The sequence below is a fragment of the Scyliorhinus canicula genome, chromosome 5 (genome assembly GCF_902713615.1).
Source record: "Scyliorhinus canicula chromosome 5, sScyCan1.1, whole genome shotgun sequence".
NCBI classification, from domain to species: Eukaryota; Metazoa; Chordata; class Chondrichthyes; order Carcharhiniformes; family Scyliorhinidae; genus Scyliorhinus; species Scyliorhinus canicula.
This window is the reverse complement of record NC_052150.1, coordinates 211696374-211722488: the sequence shown is the minus strand read 5'-3', so window position 1 is coordinate 211722488 and position 26115 is coordinate 211696374. Positions and strand designations below refer to the sequence as shown.

At 45.2% G+C, this 26115-nt stretch overlaps 1 protein-coding gene across 11 annotated transcripts in view; it reads right to left on the bottom strand.

Moving 5' to 3' along the window:
- The window catches only part of kmt2ca (lysine (K)-specific methyltransferase 2Ca), a 537383-nt gene that overhangs the window by 223343 nt on the left and 287925 nt on the right, over positions 1–26115 (bottom strand). For all 11 annotated transcript variants that reach the window (XM_038798420.1, XM_038798425.1, XM_038798416.1 and 8 more), the window contains exons 11-12: positions 24881–25056; positions 14238–14401 (exon numbers count right to left, since the gene is read on the bottom strand). In XM_038798420.1, the coding sequence (XP_038654348.1) occupies positions 14238–14401; positions 24881–25056 (340 nt within the window). The remainder of the gene's footprint in view (positions 1–14237; positions 14402–24880; positions 25057–26115) is intronic.

The following is a 26115-nucleotide window of genomic DNA, read 5'->3' as shown; positions in this document are numbered from 1 at the left end:
TGGCTTGATGGAATAATGAGGTTACAGATTACGATGACTTACAATTCTGATGTTGGTGATGCAATGCACTCATGAATGCCGTTAGCACGGTGGTGGTGGTGCCACAAAACACAATGCAGATTAGCCTCAATGTGGAGATCAGGCTTGGTCTCCACAAGGACTGGATGGCACTTACTATCAAGGACAGATGTGCATGCAACCAGTAGATTGGCAAGAACAAAGCAAAGAATTGGGTAGTACTTTACAAATGGCATCTTTTACTACTGTGACTACATTTCAAAAGACTTCTTGGCCGTGGACCTATTGTATTTTGTGCGAATGATTTAACTCTTTTTGCCGTATTCATACTTTACAGGATATCAAACTCCGGGGCTAGGGAGCGGCAAATGTTACAGAGCATCTCATTTGCATGAACCTCTGAGTGATGATTAAAGCCTATAGAGTAAAGCTGTTTTTTAAAGTTTATTTAAGGGGATTGAGCTTAAAGGGTTCCGATAAGGACTTAAAAACTTTTGAGAACATGGCAATTGCGCATATCCAACTGAGATACAGTATCATAATACAAATTGCTCCCCCATTCTACCATAGCAAATCAGTAGATAGTGCCCCTGCCAGAAACTCTGGGTTCAAATCTTATTACAAAGTTTGTTGGACATGGAAGGAACATTCATGGCAGTTCAACAGGCTGTTAACCAGCTTGCTACCCCTTCCAACATTTCTCCACTATGCACAAAGGGAAATTGTGCAAAGATATGAAACAATAGTCCAGCCCCCAAAAAAGGGTGTAAGACGGAAATAGAGCAAGACCAAACTAGTTATACACAATTACACTGCTACGTAATCAACTGTTGTATATTTATATGCTTTCGAAGATGTTGACGCACTCAGGAACACAGGACATACAAAGAATGATTGATACTTTTTATTTATCCACAAAACAGAAATTGACTAGTTTTGTCATTTGCACAGTGAATCTCAACAATTACTTCTGAAATTGTACAATTAAACCTTGCAAAGGTTGTGACATCACAAATTTGAATTGAGATATGTTGTGTCAAAATGGGCAGAGTTCATACTCTTTTCTAATTCTAAACCCAGTCCTTATATTGTTTGTGATTGTTAAGTTGCCAATCAACTAACCTGTGGCTATGTAGTAGCAGTGTAATAAACTGACTCCTAGTGGGACATGTTGAATCTTCGTTGGTGTGCCAAGAGATAAATAGGGTCCTTGTTACTGAGTTAGTTTATGTTGGACATCTCGAGCGCCAAATTAGACATCACATAATAATCAGGTTCCAATTTATTACTCCTGCAAAAGGACAAGCCATTCCTTTCACCTGGCACATCTTAAAGCTTTGGAGCTACTACTGTAGTGCAGAACACAAGGTTTTTCTAAACTGGGAGCTTTTCCAAGATAAGGGCTACCCCATTATATAATTGCAGCTAAAATTTATGCTCCAGATCAATCTTGCTGAAAGAAAATAATTTCAACTTGGAACGTAAAACAGAATGTCATTTTTGGGCAGGGGCTGGATCCATGAACAACAACGAGCACGTAATTATGTGCAATTAAATCATTGGGAGGGGGAGACAGTATCATGATTAAATGTCCTCCCTAGCACAATCATTTTACACTCCAGTAAAGCATTTCTGAATTTATGACAGGTTAACTCCAAAATATTGCAAATGCTGTAGAGCTATTGGCTGTTATTGATTAAAATTTTTATATAAAAATATGCATATAAATATCAAAACAGCCACATGCAAAACAAAATGACTCTCGATTCATAAAAATTTTTTAGCTTCCAGAATCTCAGGTGGCGCTCTCTCCTGCCTCAAATGCCACATTATTCTGATATTGTATTTTACCTGCTCTATTGTTGGGTTTAACAAAAAATTATTTCATGGGAAGGGGGCGCCGCCGGCTAGGCCAGCATTTACTGCCCATCCGATTGCCCTTGAATTGAGTGGCTTGCTAGGCCATTTCAAGTGCATTCAAGAACCAATCAAGCTGTTGTGTTTCTGAAGTCACATGAAGGCCAGACCAAGTAAGGACAACAGATTTCCTTCCCCAAAGGACATTAGTGAACCAGATGGTGCTCTGTTTGTTGTCACAATCATTGTCATTTTCTCCATTGTAAAGGTTTTCCTGAACATGGGGAAATTACTGTGGAGGCATTCTTTTCCAATTCGACCCTAGCTTAAGGGATGCATCTCATTGTGATTAGAATTGTGAGGCTCTCCTTAAAGTTTCCCTTAAGATAAAACACATCTTTGAAAATGCATGATCATGTGTTTAAGTCAAACAAGGAAATAAAGAGGCTTGCATTTAGATAGCCAGTTTTTTCCCCAAGGAGTTGAGAGTTAGATATAGCTCTTGGGGCTAATGGGATCCAAGGATATTTGGGAGGGGGGGTAAGAGAATGGGCTACGGAGTTAAATGATCAGCCATGACCATAATGAATGCGGAACAGGCTGGAAGGGCCAAATGGCCTACTCCTGCTCTTATTTTTTATGTTTCACAGAACATTATTTTTACAACCAATCAAGTACTTTTGAAGCGCAGTCACCGCTGTAACCTAGAGTTTGAAATCTTACTTAAGATTTTTTTTTCCCCAGGTAATCTAGTTTCACAAGTGGGTAAAGTTCAAATTTTCCATCTGCTATCAGTACAATTTAAGTTAACGGCCCTGGACAGACATTTTTCTCACCTTTAAATTTGTGATGAAAAATGTACTGAAAGGAAATTATTTGACAGAAAACAATAAACCTTCATTAAAAGTAATTTGCGATGGTCTGCTGTTCCCAGCCCGGCTATGGGTCACGCACCAGGGTCAACACCACTACTTCTCCGAGCCCGAAGAAGCGATGGATTTTGTGAGGGACCTGGGGCTGGTCCCGAAAGGAGGCCCCAAGGACGCGAGTTAGGGCCCGAGGATTTTTGTGGGAAGGAACGCCGAATGTGCCTGGACCGCTGCTCAACGGTTTGCTGGGCCAAAGGGGCCAAGCGGAACATTTGAGACTCTTTCCTTTGTTCATGGACATTTATGTGCTTTTTCTCTTTTTTCTGTGGTTTTTTTTCCCTTTTTATGGGGTTTTTTTTTTTTCCTGTTTGGGCTTTTTGTGCAGCTCGTGGAAGACACTGGAACCGGCTTGCCCCAGTGGGTGGGGAGGAGGGCGGGGAAACAAGGGGAATGGGACAGGAAGGCGCCGGAGTGTTGAGTCACCGGGCTAGCAGATTGGCTAGTCAAGGAAGTCAGATGGGGGGGGAAGTAACAGCCAGTAGATGGCGGGGGTGGGGGTATCGGGGGATGGGGTTAGGGGAGGGGGGGGTTGTTCTGCTGACGGGAGAGGGACTTGAAATAGGCACTGGAAAGGAGGTCGAGGGTGGAGGCAGCCAAAGGGCGGGCCAGGAATGGCGCGACGCACGGGTCAGGGGCCGGCCCGAGAAAGGCTATGGCTGACCGGCGGGGTGGGGGGGGGTGGGATGTGCCCCCCGACCAGGCTGATCACCTGGAACGTCAAGGGACTGAATGGGCCGGTTAAGAGGGCGCGGGTGTTCGCGCACTTGCGGGCCCTGAGGGCGGACGTAATTATGTTGCAGGAGACACATCTGAAAGTGTCAGACCAGACCAGGCTAAGGAAGGGCTGGATTAGCCAGGTCTTCCACTCGGACTTGGACTCGAAGTCCAGAGGGGTGGCAATCATGATCAACAAGCGCGTGCAATTTGAGGCAGAGGGCATATCTGCAGACAGGGGGGGCAGATACCTGATGGTACGGGGCAGACTGGAGGGGAGAAGGGTGGTGCTGGTGAATATATATGCCCCGAACTGGGATGATGTGGACTTTATTAAAAGAGTGCTGGGGAAGATCCCGGACTTGGATTCTCGCAAGCTAATAATGGGAGGGGACTTTAACATGGTCCTTGACCCGACTTTGGATCGGTCGGGTCCCAGAACGGGTAGACTCTCAGCAATGGCAAGGGAGCTGAAAGGGTTTATGGGGCAAATGGGGGCAGTGGACCCCTGGAGAGAGGGACAGCCAACAGGAAGGGGCTACTCGTTTTACTCGCACGTCCATAAAGTATATTCCAGGATAGATTTCTTTGTAATAAGCAGGGACTGTATGGGGGAGGTAAAGAACACGGAATACTCAGCAATTAACATTTCAGACCATGCCCCGCATTGGGTGGACCTGCAGTTCGGGGGAGCGAGTTATCAACGCCCGCAATGGAGGCTAGATGTGGGACTGCTGTCGGAGGAGGGGATCTGCGAGAGGCTTCGGAAATGTATAAAAAATTACCTGCAGGTGAATGACACTGGGGAGGTCTCAGCGGCGACCGTGTGGGAGGCGCTAAAGGCAGTAGTTCGGGGGGAGCTGATTTCAATTGGGGCCCACAAAGCCAAGGCAGACCGGGCAGAGATGGATAGATTGGTCAGGGAAATGGGCCGGATAGATGAAGAGCACGCGGAGTCCCCGGGGGAGGTTTTACTCAGGGAAAGGCGGAGGCTACAGGCGGAACTGGGGGCACTATCCACGAGCAGGGCCGTGGAACAGCTTAGGAAGGCGAGGGGAGTGGTGTACGAGTATGGGGAAAAGGCTAGCAGACTGTTAGCGCAGCAACTCAGGAGGAGGGAGGCGGCCAGGGAAATAGGTAGAGTGAGGGACGAGGGGGGGCGCAAAGTGGAGGATCCGGCAGAATTGAATAGGGTATTCCGGGACTTCTATCGTAAGCTGTATACTTCGGAGCCGCCGGAAGAACCGGAGGGGATGAAAAGGTTTCTGGACGGGTTAACATTCCCAACAGTTGGGGGGGGGCAAGTAGAAGAGCTGGGCGCCCCGATTAGAGTAGAGGAGGTATTGGGGGGCCTAAAGGCCATGCAGTCGGGGAAGTCCCCGGGGCCGGATGGATACCCAGTAGAGTTTTATAGGAAGTTCTCTGAGCTGGTGGGCCCGGTCTTGGCGAGGGTTTTCAATGAGGCAAGGGACAGAGGGACCCTGCCGCCGACAATGTCACAAGCCACCATATCTCTGATATTGAAGCGGGGTAAAGACCCGGAGGTGTGCGGGTCCTACAGGCCAATCTCCCTGATTAATGTAGACGCCAAGCTCCTGGCAAAGGTACTGGCGGGGAGAATGGAGGACTGTGTACCGGAGGTGATTGGGGAGGATCAAACTGGGTTCGTTAAAGGTCGGCAGCTGGCGGCCAATCTGAGGAGATTGCTCAACGTGATAATGATGCCCCCGGCGGGTAGAGATGTGGAGGTAGTGGTGGCAATGGACGCCGAGAAGGCCTTTGACCGCGTAGAGTGGGACTATCTATGGGAGGTGCTCGGACGGTTTGGGTTCGGGGAGGGATTGGTGGATTGGATCAAATTATTATATCAGGCCCCGAGGGCCAGCGTCAGGACTAACAGAGAAGTGTCGGAGTACTTTAGGTTGTACCGAGGGACCAGGCAGGGCTGCCCGCTCTCCCCGCTGCTGTTTGCGCTGGCCATAGAGCCGCTGGCGATGGCGCTGAGAGCCGCAGAGGGTTGGAAGGGGATGGTGAGGGGCGGGGTTGAGCACAGGGTTTCTCTTTATGCAGACGACCTGCTCCTGTACGTGTCGGACCCAGTGGCCGGGATGGGAACTATACTGGGAATGCTGAGGGAGTTCGGCCAGTTCTCAGGATACAAATTAAATACGGTCAAGAGTGAAATGTTTGTGGTCCAGGCAAGGGGCCAGGAGAACAGATTGAGAGGGCTACCGTTTAGGCTGGTTGAGGAAAATTTCCGGTATTTGGGAATCCAGGTGGCACGAGACTGGGGCAGGCTGCATAAGTTAAATTTGGCCAGGGTGGTGGAGCAAATGAAGGGAGAGTTTCGGAGATGGGATGCACTCCCGCTGTCGCTGGCAGGGAGGGTGCAGACTGTAAAGATGACAATCCTCCCTCGATTTTTGTTTATTTTTCAGTGCCTCCCGATCTTTATCCCACAGTCCTTCTTCAAAAGAGTTAACGGGCTGATCATGAGCTTTGTCTGGGCGGGAAAGTCTCCGCGGGTAAAGAAGGCGATGTTGGAGAGGAACCGCAGCGAGGGAGGGCTGGCTTTGCCGAGTCTGGTCAATTATTACTGGGCGGCCAACATCGCTATGATAAGGAAGTGGATGGTGGGTACGGGGTCTATTTGGGAGCGGGTGGAGGCGGCTTCGTGCAGGGGCTCCAGTTTGGAAGCCCTGGTCACGGCTCCTCTACCGCTGCCGCCGGCCAAGTACACCACCAGCCCGGTAGTGGTGGCGACCCTGCGGATATGGGGCCAGTGGAGGAGGCATGTGGGGGAGATGGGGGCGTCTGTCTGGGCGCCAATCTGCGACAACCATCGGTTTGCCCCCGGCAGTATGGATGGGGGGTTCCGAGTATGGCGGCGAGCAGGGGCGGGAAGGGTGGGTGATATGTTCCTGGAAGGGAGCTTCGCGAGTTTGAGGAGCTTGGAGGAGAAATTTGGGGTGGTAAGGGGAAATGATTTTAGATACCTACAGTTGCGGGACTTTGTTCGTAGACAGGTCCCATCTTTCCCGCGCCTCCCGCCAATGGGGATCCTAGACAGAATAGTCTCTGGGAGGGATGAAGGGGAGGGTAGAGTCTCGGGTATTTATAAGGTGCTCATGAGGGAGGAAGGGTCCCAGACAGAGGAACTGAAACTTAAATGGGAGGAGGAGCTAGGCGGGGAAATGGAGGATGGGCTGTGGGCAGAGGCCCTGAGTAGGGTAAACTCGACCGCGACATGTGCTAGGCTCGGGCTGATCCAATTTAAGGTCGTTCACCGGGCCCATATGATGGTGGCTCGGATGAGCAAATTTTTCGGGATAGAGGACAAATGCGCTAGGTGCGCGGGAGGACCAGCGAACCATGTTCACATGTTTTGGGCATGCCCTGAGCTGAGGGGGTACTGGGAGGGATTTGCGGGGGTCATGTCCCAGGTGCTAAAAACAAGGGTGGTGATGAGCCCAGGGGTGGCAATTTTTGGGGTTTCGGAAGACCCGGGCGTCCAGGGGGAGAAAGAGGCCGATGTGCTGGCCTTTGCTTCCCTGATAGCCCGGCGACGAATACTATTGGCGTGGAGGGACTCAAAGCCCCCGAAGACGGAGTGGTGGCTTGCGGACATGTCGAGTTTCCTGGGGATGGAAAAAATCAAGTTCGCCTTGAGGGGTTCTGTGCAGGGGTTCACCCGGAGGTGGCAACCATTTATTGACTTCTTTGCGGGAGAGTGAGCGTCAGCAGGGGGGGGGGTTAGAGTAGAGTAGGAGGGAAAATATGGCGGGTAGTACCGGTGGGAGGGGAGCGGGCTTGTGCAATATGTTACGGTGGAAGTATTGAAAGAACGTGGATGTTTGCACATTTTTGCCTTTTTTGCTTCCTTTTTGATGATGTCTGTAACTGTTTATAAAGCCAAAAACTACCTCAATAAAATTGTTTATTAAAAAAAAAAGTAATTTGCGATGCAGAAATGTGGCATAGTGCAATCAATACAGGGAATAACTGGGAATTCCAAAAATACAAACCAGACAATGCTATGGCCCTTATTTGAAAAAGATCAATGGCGCCACCAATAAGGTTTAAAAAAAAAAATGGCCAACAATGTTAAATATCAAGAAACATTAAAAGATCACCGCAAGCACTAGAATTTAATTCATATATTTACGGTCCCCAAATGAATAAATGGAGCAACAAAGGAGCAATTCTATCATATAACATTAGATAGCCCACTCGTAGGGAAACAAAGACAAGTACACCAAACCTTTGCTTCCAGAGTGAGATGAGAATTGAGTCTATAATATTATTGTCCAATTTTTCCTTTGCACTCTTGTCTAGTGCAGCCTTACTGAATTCCCCTCATGGCATTTTCTTTTGATTTTGGGGCATTAAGGGGCACCAGAGCAATACGATTAGCTTCTATGTCTTTGTAAGTGGGAAGGTTAGCCTATGATTCTCCCGACTGACTACGAGTTAGGAACCCCTGTTATTAAGTGCACATGTTGAGCGAGCACAGGCTTAGTTTTAGCTGATGCCTCTGAACAGCTTAATAGCTCCTGAGACTTGGTGTGCCGACCCATACACAGCAAGTGACCACTTGGGTACAGTTATGAAGGGTTGCTAATGCCTGGAACTATATCAACAATAATCAATGTTTTCAGCAAAGGAAGATGAAAGGTTGGGAGAAAACAAAAACCCTGCATTCTACTATTCGAATACACAAAGTGCACTATTAGATAGAACATTACAAGCAAAAATTAACCTTGCAGGTTTGTGAATCCAGTTCTTACTATTGACAAGGAGGATACTGAAAAACCTTAGTACTTGCTTAATCAGTAACACACAACATTCATATCTGGGCAAAACCAACGTTTTGCACTCCAACCAAATAAATGGCGATCCCCTAATGAAAGTCAGCTTAATAACATGGACAGCAATTGAATTCAGGTGCCTCACTGTGTTAAAACTTTCAGAATCCACATTGTTGCAGTCAAAAAACTGTTGAGAATGTCAACCTGTATCATTAGCAGGATAAAAAAATTAGGAAAGATAAATGGAGATTAATCACCTCATATTTGGGGGGGGGGGGACAATGGACACCAACAGCGCAAGTGCATTCTTAAACTGGTTGCAGGTTTGTTTCATTATACTGGATTGATTAAATTGCCCAATAGATCCTTAAATTATATAGAAAGCATCTTATAAAGTTTGTTTCAGGAATATGGTGGGAGTTATTGAGTTTTCAAGATGTCTTGCTATGACTGGCAGAACATCAGGAACCTGTGTTAAAATGGATCACCATCTTTCAAAATTTATTTATTAGCATTGAAAAATGTTTGGGGTCTATTATCAGCTAAGGCAAGAAATTCTAGCAGATGAAAAGACGTTGAAATCACACCTGCATATGAAACACCTTTGTGCCTGAGCAGATTTGATTATGACCTGCATGTTAGTTCTTGAATGATAGCAAATGATTGGGTAATACAAAGGGCTAGGCAAAGACGACATGGGTCCAAATCTAACCCAGACAGATAGGTCAAAAGGCTCTTCAGTGATCGTATCTGAAATTGGGGCTTTTCACAGTAACTTCATTGAAGCCTACTCGTGACAATAAGCGATTTTCAATTTTACTCATTCATGTGAGCATGAATCCCAAACTGCTAAAGCAGATTGCTGCAGTACCACAAACTGAATTTCGCGCTGGTGTTTAACTGCTACATCTGCTCTGGATGGTTCAATACCAGCATGTGTGCCCAAGATTAAAAGTGTCCAATACCCAGCAGCACAAAAATAACAAGACGACAAATTAAAAAGTTAACAAGCTGAGAGTGTTGAGTCATTTCCTGAATATAACCGAACCGAATCATTCAGCAGGACAGTGGGTTCATTGCAACGGGCAATGGCCCCTACAACTCCTTCAAAAACGAGCTAAAAGCTGCAACTCGAAATAACTTTTAACAGACAATACATCAGGCAGTCCTCTAATCATTCACTACTATGTGCTTATTGTTTTCATTACCTCACCTACACATTAAATGCAATGGAGGCCTTTTCTCAGCCCTGCATTCTAACACACGGCATGCTTTAACAAATTATTTCACTGGAGAAAAAAAACAAGGAATTGCCTTTATTTTTAAACTAATCATTGAGTTTAAAAACATTTGGATAAAAAAACTTCTCAGGTCAATATGAAACAATGGCACAGACTGGTGACAAGTTCTCCAAAATGGCAGAAGACTGTTCTCATTACATGGCAGACGGCTCTTCAGCCCAAACTGGTCCATGCCAACCAAAAAGCCCATCTAACCTAACCCCATTTGCCTGCATTTGGCCCATATCCCTCTAAATCTTTCCTATCCCTGTATCCGTCCAAATACCTTTCAAATGTTGTCAATGTCCCTGCCTCAAACACTTCCTCCGGCAGCTCATTCCACATATGTACCACCTCATTCCACATATGTACCACCCTCTGTGCAACAAACGTTGCTCCTCAGGTTCCCATGAACTCTTTCCCCTCTTAACTTAAAACTACCCTGGCTGCGAGGTTTGCTAGTGTCACATGGGAGGGTTTAAACTAGTATGGCAGGGGGGTGGGCACCGGAGCAAGAGGTCAGAAGGTGAAAGCATTGAGGGAGAACTAGGGAATAGGGCCAGTATGGCTCTGAGGCAGAGCAGACAGGGAGATGTTGCTGAACACAGGGGGTCTGGTGGCCTGAAGTGCATATGTTTTAATGCAAGAAGTATTACGGGTAAGGCAGATGAACTTAGAGCTTTGATTAGTACTTGGAACTATGATGTTGCTGCCATTACAGAGACCTGGTTGAGGGAAGGACAGGACTGGCAGCTAAACATTCCAGGATTTAGATGTTTCAGGCGGGATAGAGGGGGATGTAAAAGGGGTGGAGGAGTTGCGCTACTGGTTAGGGAGAATATCACAGCTGTACTACGAGAGGACACCTCAGAGGGCAGTGACGCTATATGGGTAGAAATCAGGAATAAGGGTGCAGTCACCATGTTGGGGGTTTACTACAGGCCTCCCAAAAGCCAGCGGGAGACAGAGGAGCAGATAGGTGGACAGATTTTGGAAAGGAGTAAAAGCAACAGGGTTGTTGTGATGGGAGACTTCAACTTCCCCAATATTGACTGGGACTCACTTAGTGCTTGGGGCTTAGACGGGGCAGAGTTTGTAAGGAGCATCCAGGAGGGCTTCTTAAAACAATATGTAAACAGTCCAACTAAGGAAGGGGCTGTACTGGACCTGGTATTGGGGAATGAGCCCGGCCAGGTGGTGGACGTTTCAGTAGGGCAGCATTTCGGGAACAGTGACCACAATTCAGTAAGTTTTAAAGTGCTGGTGGACAAGGATAAGAGTTGTCCTAGGGTGAATGTGCTAAATTGGGGGGAGGCTAATTATAACAATATTAGGCGGGAACTGAAGAACCTAGATTGGGGGCGGATGTTTGAGGGTAAATCAACATCTGACATGTGAGAGGCTTTCAAATGTCAATTGAAAGGAATTCAGGACCGGCATGTTCCTATGAGGAAGAAGGATAAATACGGCAAATTTCAGGAACCTTGGATAACGAGAGATATTGTAAGCCTTGTCAAAAAGGAAAAGGAGGCATTTGTCAGGGCTAGAAGGCTGGGAACAGACGAAGACTGTGTGGAATGTAAGGAAAGTAGGAAGGAACTTAAGCAAGGAGTCAGGAGGGCTAGAAGGGGGTCACGAAAAGTCATTGGCAAATAGGGTTAAGGGAAATCCCAAGGCTTTTTACACGTACATAAAAAGCATGAGGGTAGCCAGGGAAAGGGTTGGCCCGCTGAAGGATAGGCAAGGGAATCTATGTGTGGAGCCAGAGGAAATGGGCGAGGTACTAAATGAATACTTTGCATCAGTATTCACCAAAGAGAAGGAATTGGTGGATGTTGAGTCTGGAGAAGGGTGCGTAGATAGCCTGGGTCACAATGAGATCCAAAAAGGTGAGGTGTTGGGTGTCTTGAAAAATATTAAGGTAGATAAGTCCCCAGGGCCTGATGGGATCTACCCCAGAATACTGAAGGAGGCTAGAGAGGAAATTGCTGAGGCCTTGACAAAAATCTTTGGATCCTCACTGTCTTCAGGTGATGTCCCGGAGGACTGGAGAATAGCCAATGTTATTCCTTTGTTTAAGAAGGGTAGCAAGGATAATCCAGGGAACTACAGGCCGGTGAGCCTTACGTCAGTGGTAGGGAAATTACTGGAGAGAATTCGTCGAGACAGGATCTACTCCCATTTGGAAGCAAATGGACGTATTAGTGAGAGGCAGCATGGTTTTGTGACGGGGAGGTTGTGTCTCAATAATTTGATAGTCTTTCGAAGAGGTCACAAAGATGATTGATGCAGGTAGGGCAGTGGATGTCGTCTATATGGATTTCAGTAAGGCCTTTGACAAGGTCCCTCATGGTAGACTGGTACAAAACGTGAAGTCACACGGGGTCAGAGGTGAGCTGCCAAGGTGGATACAGAACTGGCTAGGTCATAGAACGTAGAGAGTAGCAATGGAAGGGTGCTTTTTTAATTGGAGGGCTGTGACTAGTGGTGTTCTGCTGGGATCAGTGCTGGGACCTTTGCTGTTCGTAGTATATATTAATGATTTGTAGGAAAATGTAATTGGTCTGATTAGTAAGTTTGCAGATGATACAAAGGTTGGTGGAATTGCGGATATCGATGAGGACTGTCAGAGGATACAGCAGGATTTAGATCGTTTGGAGACTTGGGCGGAGAGATGGCAGATGGAGTTTAATCCTAACAAATGTGAGGCAATGCATTTTGGAAGGTCTAATGCAGGTAGGGAATATACAGTGAATGGTAGAACCCTCAAGAGTATTGAAAGTCAGAGAGATCTAGGTGCACAGGTCCACAGGTCACTGAAAGGGGCAACACAGGTGGAGAAGGTAGTCAAGAAGGCATACGGCATGCTTGCCTTCATTGGCCGGGGCATTGAGTGTAAGAATTGGCAAGTCATGTTGCAGCTGTATAGAACCTTAGTCAGGCCACACGTGAAGTATAGTGTTCAATTCTGGTCGCCACACTACCAGAAGGATGTGGAGGATTTAGAGAGGGTGCAGAAGAGATTTACCAGGATGTTGCCTGGTGTGGAGGGCATTAGCTATGAGGAGCAGTTGAATAAACTCAAGCTGTTCTCACTGGAACGACGGAGGTTGAGGGGCGACCTGATAGAGGTCTACAAAGTTATGAGGGGCATAGACAGAGTGGATTGCCAGAGGCTTTTCCCCAGGGTAGAGGGGTCAATTACTAGGGGGCATAGGTTTAAGGTGCGAGGGCAAGGTTTAGAGTAGATGTACGAAGCAAGTTTTTTTACACAGAGGGTAGTGCAGGGGTGGGCAAACTACGGCCCGCGGGCCGCATGCGGCCCGCCAAAGGTATTTCTGCGGCCCACCAAGTCATAAAAAAAAAAAAAAAAAAAAAATCTTTTAAAAAATTTTTTTTTTTTTTTTTTTTTTTTAATTTTTTTTTAAAGGTTAATGGGTGGGGGGGCTGTTGGGTTACTTACTGGTATAGGGTGGATACGTTGACTTGAGTAGGGTGATCATTGCTTGGCACAACGTCGAGGGCCGAAGGCCCTGTTCTGTGCTGTACTGTTCTATGTTCTATATGAGGCGCCCACAATCATAACCGGGTGAAGTAATTATTTTACTTAATATACTATGCGGCCCTTTGTGAATTGTGAATTTCTGAATGCGGCCCTTGCACGGAAAAGTTTGCCCACCCCTGGGGTAGTGGGTGCCTGGAACTCGCTGCCGGAGGTGATGGTGGAAGCAGGGACGACAGTGACATTTAAGGGGCATCTTGATAAATACATGAATAGGATGGGAATAGAGGGATACGGACGCAGGAAGTGTAGAAGATTGTATTTTAGTCAGGCAGCATGGTCGGCATGGGCTTAGAGGGCTGAAGGGCCTGTTCCTCTGCTGTACTTTTCTTTGTTCTTTGTTCGATGCTCTCTAGTTCTTGATTCCCCAACCCTGGGAAAAAGACTGAGTGCATTCACCTTATCCATACCTCTCATGATTTTAAATACCTCTATAAGATCACCTCTCAGTCTCTTCTGCTCCAAAGAAAAAACTCCTAGCCTGTCCAATCTCCCCCGATAACTCAGTCCCTCGAGTCCTGGGCAAAATCCTTGTAAATATCTTCTGTACTCTCTCCAGTTTAATAACATCTTTCCTATATCAAGGCGACCAAAACTGAACAAAATACACCAGATGTGGCCTCACCAACGTCCTGTACAATTGCAACATAACTTCCCAACTTCTATACTCAATGCAAGCCCTAAAATATTTACAGTGACTTAGTAGAAAATACATGTTTGTTGACCTTTTTATATCTGTTATTCTTATCCTTTGGCTATACTTAGGCTACTCTCTTGGCTTGGGGGAGGGGAGAAATGGACGCAATGCAAAATAGCTCGAGAATGGAATACATTTGATTAAATTTGATGCAATAAAAAGTAGGGCAATCTTTTTGAATCCAATGCAGTTCACCTAGCTGCTCTAGCCTCCAGAGGAGTTTTGCTGCCATATTAATGGCCCGTCTTCAATTCAATTATCACACAAAGTGAAATTGATCACTTTACTCCAGTTCCAATATTATACAGTCAGTATGTGAAATGCTTTTATATTTTTAAAAACTCAATTTTTAACATGTATTTATATTCTTACCTGTAGTAGTTTCTTGAACAGAGTCAACAGTCTCATTGTTAGCACATGATTGAATATTTTCCATTGTAGCCTCTGTTTCTTTACACATTATACATACGTAGCATTCCTTTAGTGAAATGTCCTCAGCATTTTCCAAAGATCTGTCACATTCTATGTGAATCCATCTAGAGATAATATCACGAAGATTGTTGAATGTTTTAACAAGTGCAAAATATATACAAGTCACAGCTACAGTGCAAATTTCCTGAGGCACGCAGTTCACAATGGCCCAGGATTAATTCACTTTACTGTTCAGAGTTAGCCAAACCATATGCCCAGGAAGGAATGAAGAAAAACAAAGTCATAATAAGAGTTGTGAAATAGTTCAGTCAAATGAATAAACTCAAAAATTACAAAGAAATATCGAATCAAAATGGACAATAAATTTAGCTTTCCAAATTTTCAACCAAGTCAGCTTGCACTCGGGCTCAAAAGTCTTGTTGCAAATTCACATCGCGGGCAGCACGCTGCGCCGTGGTTAGCACTGCTTCATCATGGGTCGTTTCTCCCTGTGTTTGCGTGGGTTTCGCCCCCACAACCGAAAGATGTGCAGGGTGGGTGGATTGGCCACTCTAAATTGCCCCTTAATTGGAAAAAAATGAATTGGGTACTCTAAATTTAAAAAAAAAACAAATTCACATCGCTACAGCATGTTACAAATGGAGGACATACATAATGGTGTTTATTGCAGTTTTTAACAGAATGGTAGTAAATACTGCACAATTAATAGAAAATCCTTAAATAGAATCTGGAGTGGTGTTAAGCATGAGGTGCTTTTGTACACGTTAGTGGCAGACTATCAGCAGCATTGGCACAACCCTGGCAATACATTAACGGTCCAAACACTCAACTCTGGCAATACGTCAACGGTCCAAACACTCAACTCTGGCATTACGTCAACGGTCCAAACACTCAACTCTGGCATTACGTCAACGGTCCAAACACTCAACCCTGGCAATACGTCAATGGTCCAAACACTCAACTCTGGCATTACGTCAACAGTCCAAACACTCAACCCTGGCATTACGTCAACGGTCCAAACACTCAACCCTGGCAATACGTCAACGGTCCAAACACTCAACCCTGGCAATACGTCAACGGTCCAAACACTCAACCCTGGCATTACGTCAACGGTCCAAACACTCAACCCTGGCAATACGTCAACGGTCCAAACACTCAACCCTGGCAATACGTCAACGGTCCAAACACTCAACCCTGGCAATACGTCAACGGTCCAAACACTCAACCCTGGCAATACGTCAACGGTCCAAACACTCAACCCTGGCATTACGTCAACGGTCCAAACACTCAACCCTGGCAATACGTCAACGGTCCAAACACTCAACCCTGGCAATACGTCAACGGTCCAAACACTCAACCCTGGCATTACGTCAACGGTCCAAACACTCAACCCTGGCAATACGTCAACGGTCCAAACACTCAATCCTGGCATTACATCAACGGTTCAAACACTCAACCCTGGCATTACGTCAACGGTCCAAACACTCAACCCTGGCAATACATCAACGGTCCAAACACTCAACCCTGGCATTACGTCAACGGTCCAAACACTCAAAATGCGTCCTAAAGGTCATTTTTCAGAGTGGTGTAGACGGTGGGAGAAAGAGGTGCAAAATCGAAAAGAAACAATGTTACCGCTTTTCCAGGCTGTCTTTATCATGCAGGGATCAAGTTGTTTACTGGATCAGATGAACTGAGAGCACTTATTAGTCCTTGGAATTATGATGTTGTGGCGATCACAGAAACATGGTTAAAGGAAGGGTAGGATTGGCAGCTGAATGTTGGAGGATACAGCTGCTTCAGGAGAGATAGAGAGGAATGTAAAAGGGGTGGGGGAGTAACATTACTGGTTCAGGAGAATATTATAGCTGTACAGCGGGAGGACACCTTGGAGGGCTGCTACAATGAGGCAATCTGGGTGGAGCTCAGGAACAGGAAGAGGGCAATCACAATGTTGGGTGTTTATTACAGGGCCCCCAACTGCCAGTGAGAGACAGAGGAGCAGATAGGTAGAGAGATTTTGGATAGGTGCAAAAGTAACAGCATTGTGGTGGTCGGGGATTTTAATTTCCCCTATATTGACTGGGACTCACTTACTGCCAGGGGTTTGGATGAGGCATAGTTTGTAAGGTGTATCCAGGAAGCCTTCTTGATGCAATATGTGGATAGTCCAACTAATGAAGGGGCAGTACTGGACCTGGTATTGGGGAATGAGCCTGGGCCTTTGGACAGGGATGAGGGTAACCCTCGCGTTGAGGTGTTAAACTGGAGAAAGGCAACTTACAATAACGTTAGACGGGAATTGAAGAATTTGGATTGGCTGTTGAATAGTAAATCAACATCGGACATGTGGGAGTCTTTCAAGCGATAGTTTATTAGAATTCAGGAAAGTCACTTTCCTGAGAGAACGAAGGATAAGTATGGTAAGTATGGGAGCCTTGGATAACGAGGGATATTGTGAACCTCGTCAAAAAGAAAAAGGGGACTTTTGTACAGTCTAGAAGGGTGGGACAGTTGAAACCCTTGAGCATAAAGAGTATAAAGTGTTAGGGAACTGGAGCTGGAGGAACTTTGGATCATTCGGGAGGCAGAGGTGGTCATAGATAGAAGCTTCAGGGATGTAGTTACTCCGAAGAATGAAGATAGATGGGTGACGGTGAGAGGGGCTGGGAGGAAGCAGTCAGTACAGGGATCCCCTGTGGTCGTTCCACTCAGTAACAAGTATACCGCTTTGGATACTGGTGGGTGGGGGGAGGGGGACGACGACTTACCAGGGGTAAACCATGGGGTACAGGTCTCTGGCACAGAGTCTGTCCCTGTTGCTCAGAAGGGAAGGGGAGAGAGGAGTAGAGCATTAGTCATTGGAGACTCCATAGTTAGGGGGATAGATAGGAAATTCTGTGGGAACGAGAGACTCGCGGTTGGTGTGTTGCCTCCCAGGTGCCAGGGTCCGTGATGTCTCGGATCGTGTTTTCGGGATCCTTAAGGGGGAGGGGAAGCAGCCCCAAATCGTGGTCCACATAGGCACCAACAACATAGGTAGGAAAAGGGATAGGAATGTAAGGCAGGAATTCAGGGAGCTAGGGTGGAAACTTAAGAGCTAGAACAAACAGAGATATTATCTCTGGGTTGTTACCCGTGCCATGTGCTAGTGAGATGAGGAATAGGGAGAGAGAGCAGGTGAACACGTGGCTACGGGGATGGTGCAGGAGGGAGGGTTTCAGATACCTGGATAATTATGGCTCATTCTGGGGTAGGTGGGAGCTCTACAAACGGGATAGTCTACACCTGGACCAGAGGGGCACTGATTTCCTGGGGAGGGGGGAAAGTTTGCTAATGCTCTTCGGGAGTGTTTAAACTAATTCAGCAGGGGATTGGGAACCTGAATTGTAGCTCCAATATACAGAAGGTTGAGAGTAGTGATGTCACAAGTAAGGTTTCAAGGTTGCAGCAGTGTACCGGCTGGCAGGAAGGTGGTTTAAAGTCTACTTCAATGCCAGGAGCATCCGGAATAAGGTGGGTGAACTTGCAGCATGGTTTGGTACCTGGGACTACGATGTTGTGGCCATTTCGAAGACATGACTAGAGCAGGGACAGGAATGGTTGTTGCAGGTTCCGGGGTTTAGATATTTCAATAAGCTCAGGGAAGGTGGTAAAAGAGGGGGAGGGGTGGCACTGTTAGTCAAGGACAGTATTACGTTGGCAGAAAGGACGTTTGATGAGGACTCGTCTACTGAGGTAGTATGGGCTAAGGTTAGAAACAGGAAAGGCAGTCACCGTGTTGGGAGTTTTCTATACGCCTCCGAAAAGTTCCAGAGATGTGGAGGAAAGGATTTCAAAGATGAATCAGGATAGGAGCGAAAGTAACAGGGTAGTTGTCATGGGGGACTTTAACTTTCCAAATATTGACTGGAAACGCTATAGATTGAGTACTTTACATGGGTCCGTTTTTGTCCAATGTGTGCAGGAGGGTTTCCTGACACAGTATATAGATAGGCCAACAAGAGGCGAGGCCACATTGGATTTGGTACTGGGTAATGAACCAGGACAGGTGCTAGATTTGGAGGTAGGTGAGCACTTTGGTGATAGTGACCACAATTCAGTTATGTTGACTTTAGTAATGGAAAGGGATAGGTATATACCGCAGGGCAAGAGTTATAGCTGGGGGAAAGGCAATTATGATGCGATGAGGCAAGACTTAGGATGCATAGGTTGGGGAAGGAAACTGCAGGGATGAGCTCAATTGAAATGTGGAGCTCGTTCAAGGAACAGCTATTGCGTGTCCCTGATAAGTATGTACCTCTCAGGCAGTGAGGAAGTGGTCGAGCGAGGGAACCGTGGTTTACTGAAGTAGTTGAATCACTTGTCAAGAGGAAGAAGGAGGCTTATGTAAAGATGAGACGTGAAGGTTCAGTTAGGGCGCTCGAGAGTTACAAGTTAGCTAGGAAGGACATAAAGAGAGAGCTAAGAAGAGCCAGGAGGGGACATGAGAAGTCTTTGGCAGGTAGGATTAAGGATAACCCTAAAGCTTTCTATAGGTATGTCAGGAATAAAAGAATGACTCGGGTAAGAGTAGGGCCAGTCAAGGACAGTAGTGGGAAGTTGTGCGTGGAGTCGGAGGAGTATTCACACAGGAAAAAGGCAATGTTGTCAAGGAGAATACTGAAATACAGGCTACTAGACTAGAAGGGCTTGAGGTTCATAAGGAGGAGATGTTAGCAACTCTGGAAAGTGTGAAAATACATAAGTCCCCTGGGCCGGATGAGATTTATCCTGGGATTCTCTGGGAAGCTAGGGAGGAGATTGCTGAGCCTTTGGCTTTGATCTTTATGTCATCATTGTCTACAGGAATAGTGCCAGAAGACTGGAGGATAGCAAATGTTGTCCCCTTGTTCAAGAAGGAGAGTAGAGACAACCCCGGTAACTATAGACCAGTGAGCCTTACTTCTGTTGTGGGCAAAGTCTTGGGAAGGCTTATAAGAGATAGGATTTATAATCATCTAGAAAGGAATAATTTGATTAGAGCTATTCAACACGGTTTTGTGAAGGGTAGGTCGTGCCTCACAAACCTTCTTGAGTTCTTTGAGAAGGTGACCAAACCAGTGGACGAGGGTAAAGCAATTGATGTGGTGTATATGGATTTCAGTAAAGCGTTTGATAAGGTTCCTCATGGTAGGCTATTGCAGAAAATACGGAGGCATGGGATTCAGGGTGATTCAGCAGTTTGGATGAGAAATTGGCTCGCTATAAGAAGACAAGAGGATGGTGGCTGATGGGAAATGTTCAGCCTGGAGTTCAGTTACTAGTGGTGTACCACAAGGATCTGTTTTGGGGCCACTGCTGTTTGTCATTTTTATAAATGACCTGGAGGAGGGCGTAGAAGGATGGGCGAGTAAATTTGCAGATGACACTAAAGTCGGTGGAGCTGTGGACAGTGCGGAAGGATGTTGCAGGTTACAGAGGGACATAGATAAGCTGCAGAGCTGGGCTGAGAGGTGGCAAATAGGAGTTTAATGCAGAAAAGTGTGAGGTGATTCATTTTGGAAGGAGTAACAGGAAGACAGAGAACTGGGCTAATGGTAAGATTCTTGGTAGTGTGGATGAGCAGAGAGATCTCGGTATCCATGTACATAGATCCCTGAAAGTTGCCACCCAGGTTGATAAGGTTGTTAAGAAGGTGACGGTGTGCTAGCTTTTATTGGTAGAGGGATTGAGTATCGGAGCCATGAGGTCATGTTGCAGCTGTACAAAACTCTGGTGCGACCGCATTTGGAGTATTGCATGCAGTTCTGGTCGACGCATTATAGGAAGGATGTGGAAGCATTGGAAAGGGTGTAGAGGAGATTTACCAGGATGTTGCCTGGTATGGAGGGAAGATCTTATGAGGAAAGGTTGAGGGACTTAAGGCTGTTTTCGTTGGAGAGAAGAAGGTGACTTAATTGAGGCACACAAAATGATCAGAGGATTAGATAGGGTGGACAGTGAGAGCCTTTTTCCTCGGATGGTGATGGCTAGCATGAGGGGACATAGCTTTAAATTGAGGGGAGATAAATATAGGACAGATGTCAGAGGTAGGTTCTTTACTCAGAGAGTAGTAAAGGCGTGGAATGCCCTGCCTGCAACATTAGTGGACTCACCAACATTAAGGGCATTTAAATGGTCATTGGATAAACATATAGATGATAAGGGAATAGTGTAGATGGGCTTTAGAGTGGTTTCACAGGTCGGTGCAACATTGAGGGCCGAAGGGCCTGTACTGCGCTGTAATGTTCTATGTTCTGAAGCGGGAAATTAGGAGGGCTTGGAGGGGTCGTGAAACGTCCTTGGCAAGTAGGATTGAGGTGAATCCCAAAGCTTTTTATTCATGTGTAAAAAGCAAGAGGGTGGCCTGGGAAAGGATTAGGCCACTTAAGGACAATGGGGGTAATCTATGTGTTGAGCCAGAGGATTTGGGCGAGGTACTAAATAAGTACTTTGCAGAAGTGTTCACCAAAGAAAAGGACTTTGTGGAAGATGATTCTTGGGTAAGGTGTGTGGATAGTCTGGGCCATGTTGACATCAAAAAGGAAGTGATATTGGGCGTTTTAAAAAACATTAATGTAGATGAGTCTCCTGGGCCTGATGGGATTTACCCCAGAATGCTGAGGGAAGCAAGGGCGGAAATTGTTGGGGCCTTGACTGCTATCTTTGTATCCACATTGGCGACAGGTGAGATCCCAGGGGAATGGAGAATAGCTAATGTGGTACCGCTGTTTAAGAAAGGTAGCAGGGATAATCCTAGAAACTATAGGCCGGTAAGCCTCACTTCGGTAGTAGTTAAATTATTGGAGAGAATTCTCAGGGACAGGATTTATACTCATTTGGAAACAAATGGACTCATTAGCGATAGAAGGGGAGGTCGTGCCTCACTAACTTGATCGAGTTCTTTAAGGACTTGACAAGGATGATTGATGAGGGGAGTGTGGTGGATGTTGTTTCCATGGACTTCAGTAAAGCCTTTGACAAGGTGCCTCAGGGCAGACTGGTACAAAAGGTGAAGTCAGACGGGATCAGAGGTGAGGTGGTAAGATGGATACAGAACTGGCTCGGTCACAGAAGGCAAAGGGTAGCAGTAGAAGGGTGTTTTTCTGAATGGAAGGTTGTGACTAGTGGTGTTTAACAGTGATCTGTGCTGGGGCCTCTGTTGTTTGTCGTATACATAAACATTTTGGAGGAAAACGTAGCCGGTCTGATTAGTAAGTTTGCGGATGACACCAAAGTTGGTGGAGTGGCAGATAGTGTTGAGGATTGTCAGAAGATACTGCAGGACATAGATAGATTGGAGACTTGAGCAGAGAAATGGCAAATGGAGTTTAACACTGACAAATGTGAGGTAATGCATTTTGGTAGGTCTAACATAGAGGGGAAATATACCGTAAATGGCAAAACTCTTCGGAATATAGAAAATCAGAGAGATCTGGGAGAGCAGATCCACAGATCTTTGAAGGTGGCAACACAACCCGTACCCGTACCAGCCTCCCCGGACAGGCGCCGGAATGTGGCGACATGAGGCTTTTCACAGTAACTTCATTGAAGCCTACTCATGACAATAAGCAATTTTCATTTTTTCACAAGTGGACAAGGTGATCAAGAAAGCATATGGAATGCTTGCCTTTATTGGACAGGGCATCGAGTATAAAACCTGGCAAGTCATGCTACAGTTGTACAGAACGTTGGTACGGCCGCACTTGGAATATTGCGCACAATTCTGGTCGCCACACTACCAGAAAGATGTGGAGGCTTTGGAGAGGGTGAGAGGTGGTTTACCAGGATGTTGCCTGGTCTGGAGGGTGCTAGCTATGTGAATAGACTAGGATTCGCCAGGGGGCACAGGTTTAAGTTCCGGGGGCAAAGTTTAGAGATGTGCGAGGCAGGTTTTTTGCGCAGAGGGTGGGGAGTGGCTGGAACGCGTTGCCTGGGGAGGTTGTGGAAGCAGATACATTAACGGCGTTCAAAAGGCATCTTGACAAACACATGGATAGGATGGGTATAGAGTGATACGGCACAAGGAAGTGCTGAGGGTTTTGGCAAAGGTTGGTATCATGACTGGTACAGGTTTGGAGGGCCCAAGGGTCTGTTCCTGTGCTGTATTATTCTTTGTTCTATCCACTAAATCTGTCTCCAAGGTGGCATACTCAACTGACTCTCCACATTAGGTGATTAGTGCTCGTGTAAAGATGGTCAAAAACAATTATATATAGGTGAGGGGGTTGATAATTTAAACAAAGTTTATTTTTCTCTTTGGAAAACAACCCTCTAAGGGAGGCTAGGAAGAGACTAGCATATTGTTTACATATAAAAACACATTTTTAAATTAACAGCTGTTCACTTGCATGTACCTACTTCTATTCAAAGTTGTTTAACTCTCGAGTGAAATACCTGTTGCCAAATGGAAGAGTCAATCCATTCAAATAGGATAAAACTCCAAATTCATACCTGCCATTTTCTGATGCCTGTGTGAACTATACTGTGGTAAAGATAGGCTTCAACAACAAAAACATTCTCTTAAATCTTTCACAGCAACAAGTGAACGCATAATCTGTTAATGAAGAGTTAATGACTAATCACCAGTTATTCAAGGTGCCTGAATCCTATTAATTCAATGATTGAAGCTGCATTAAAAGGGTCATTAAAGGAGTTATCCAAAGAAAAATTAAATATTCATCAAAAGGGCAATAAAAACACAACGTTTGGCTGTGTTGCAGCTTTTTATCCTTTCATAGTTGAACCTAGGCATTCACATTACAGAAATGGCTACTTGCATGAACCCTGTTCAAATTCTTGGATGGAGAGGGCACTTAATAGGTTCAAAGGATAGAAGCAAAGAAAGCCCTGACGTGCAGGCAAGGGAAACAAAGGACATTTGTAAAGTTTGAACAGATGCGGCAACTCAAAATGGAGATCATCATCAAATTTTAGGGTTTCACCTGATACTTTTCTTCAGCCCCATGCAAAACAAGCTCTTGCCCTATGTACTAGAGTGCCGAGTACCACTTGACGTCACAATATCAGGTGATGGAGTGTTTCCCAGAGGTCAAACAGAAACCATCAATACTACAATTAGCTCACTAAATCGACAGCAAGTTGCCTGCATTTGGCTAGAAGAATAAATGCTGTTTGACCTTGCAAATTAGGTTTTAAACTGAGAACCACACTGATACAAAGTAATAAACAGGCAGTAATGAGTGTGAAGTGATTCATTTTGGTAGGAAGAACACTGAAGTTAGAGAAAATAAAGGGGACCGTTGTAAAGTGGGTGTAGGAACAGAGGAACCTGGGTGCATTCATGCATAAATCACTGAAATTGGAAGGATAGTCTGAGAGCACAGTTAATAAAATCGTACAGCATCCTAGGTGTATCAACAGGGGCACAGAGTGCAGGACTGATTCACGAGAATAGATAAACAAATGAGGAATGATACATAGATTAGAGAAGCTGGGATGGTTTTATTTGGAGTGGAGAAGGTCGAGAGGAGATTTGACAAGGGCATTCAAAATCATGAAGGGACTGGAGAGAGGAGATGGGGAGAAACTTTCCCAATGGTGAAAGGATCAAGAACCAGAGGGCACAGATTTCTTTTATCCACACAGCCAGTAGCTAGGATCTGGAATGCACTACCTGAAAGTGTGGTGGAAGGTAGGTTCAATCGAGACATTTGAGGAGGTAGATTATCTGAAAAAGAATGTGCAAAGCCATGCACGAGAAAGCAGGAGCGGGCCACCAGGTGAACTGCTCTTTCAGAGTGCCAACACAGACACCACAGGCCGAACGGCCTTCTTACGTACTGTGACCATTCTATGATTTTACGAGTAGCAGAAAAACAATGTAACAGATTTCTCCAAGAACAGGGTATTTATATTCCACCTCCTTGAATACATAGCATAACACCACATAACTTTTCCAACCAACACAAACGAGAATCCACTAACAGTCGACTTACACATTTAGTTAAGGCTACTATGATGGATTCATAAAATTTGAAGTTAGAAAATAATCAAATATACATCTATGACAGGATAAGAGGTTGTCAGTGCAACTCTAACTCGGACACCCTGTAGAACATCCTCCACCAACTTAAGTAGAGAATTGCTAATGCTACATTACTACATTCCTATATTACAATAGCGACTACACTTCAAAAGGTACTTCAAATGGCTTTGGAACGCCCAATGAAAGGGGCTACATAAATGCTCATCGTTTTTTCTTTATGCTATCATAATACCACTTCAATACAACAGATTATCAATGGTGAAGTACTCTAAATATAAACATCTCCAATTTTAAATTATCAACATGCAGGTAGGGTTTTCAAACGAATCCATTTTTAAGCACTCCAGCTACTCAACATTGCTGCACTCGATTATGTACAGATTGACAAGGTCAGCTGAGTAGGTAATACATAAGGCTGCAAGTAATAAATGGATGGTGAAAATGTAAAGGAAAAGGACAGAATGCAAAAAATAATGAAAAACAAATTACATACACTAACGGCAACCTTCAATGATGCTGTGGTTACAGCATCTGAGCCAAAGAAACATCTTACCTTTTGCACATCTGACAATGCAGCATATCCTTCTGGGAGTCTTGATAGCAGGTCTTGTCACAGAGTGGACAGGACAGGCTGTGGTCTTGTTGCTGGTAGCAGCTAGCACAAAGTGAACAATTGTGGTGCCAATGAGTGCTGGTCCGTGCGCCACAGTCAACACACACCCTGCAATTCTGAAGTGAAAGTAAGGTGAGAGGTAAATCATAATATCAGACAAGTACAAAAAAAAGGACAACCAAATAACATAAGCCAATTAATGATTCAAGCTGACAAATAATGAAATAAAAACAAGAAAATTGGAAAATCTAAAAGAAAAACAGTAAATGATAGAGGTACACAATTCAGCCAGCATCTGTACACAGAAAAAAATACATCATTTTTTCTTTACAGATGCTGGCTAATGGGTTATTTTATTTCCAGAAATTTCTGCTATTGCTTAAGGTGACTGATGCAACCGCAGGAAATATCCAACTTGCGCGTGTTTCCAAAGGATTTTGTTGGAAAATAAACGTTTTGATGAATTCTCATGTGCATAGAAATCAGACTGTAGCAGCTTGTCATCTGGTGCCACTGACTTCCATGTAACTATTGTAAGATTGGCTGTCTTGTGAACACTGAAATGCTCTTGGAATTAGTTTGTAATTATATTAAAGAAGATACTGGTGAAAAAACTGGTGGATGCAAGGACAGGCAAGTCAGTGCTTTGCAGTGGGCTATACTGAGGCCAGTAGGAGAAACAGTCAGGGATATTGTTAGGGAAGGTTCTATCAAGAGTTGGTGTGGGACTTTGGGCCATATTGTGGAAGAAAGTCCAGAAGCTGTCGTATGAAGTTTGGACAAATATGAAAATGAAGACAATGAGGAATGAGCAATCACTGTTCAGTCTGTCCATCGCATTCAATCCTTTAGATTTGTATCTGAGATTTAAGAGGCAATTCTTAAAATCTAATTTCAGCCTACTTACAAGCTGTATTCATCTACTGAACAGCAGTCCCTACACTAAGAGGCAGTGCACAGGTTTTGTTAAGTGGCAGTACATAGTATTTGAAGATTTGATATACAATGAGAAATGAAATGCAATTTAAGTTTATTTTTTGTATAGGAGCGAGGATAATATTTCAACTTGCAAATTGGTGCTAAAAGTGACCAGAAACTTATTCCAACTTTGAAACCCAATGCCAGCATCAAAAGCTGACAGATTAGAGTTAAAGGTTCCATTGCATCCAACCTCA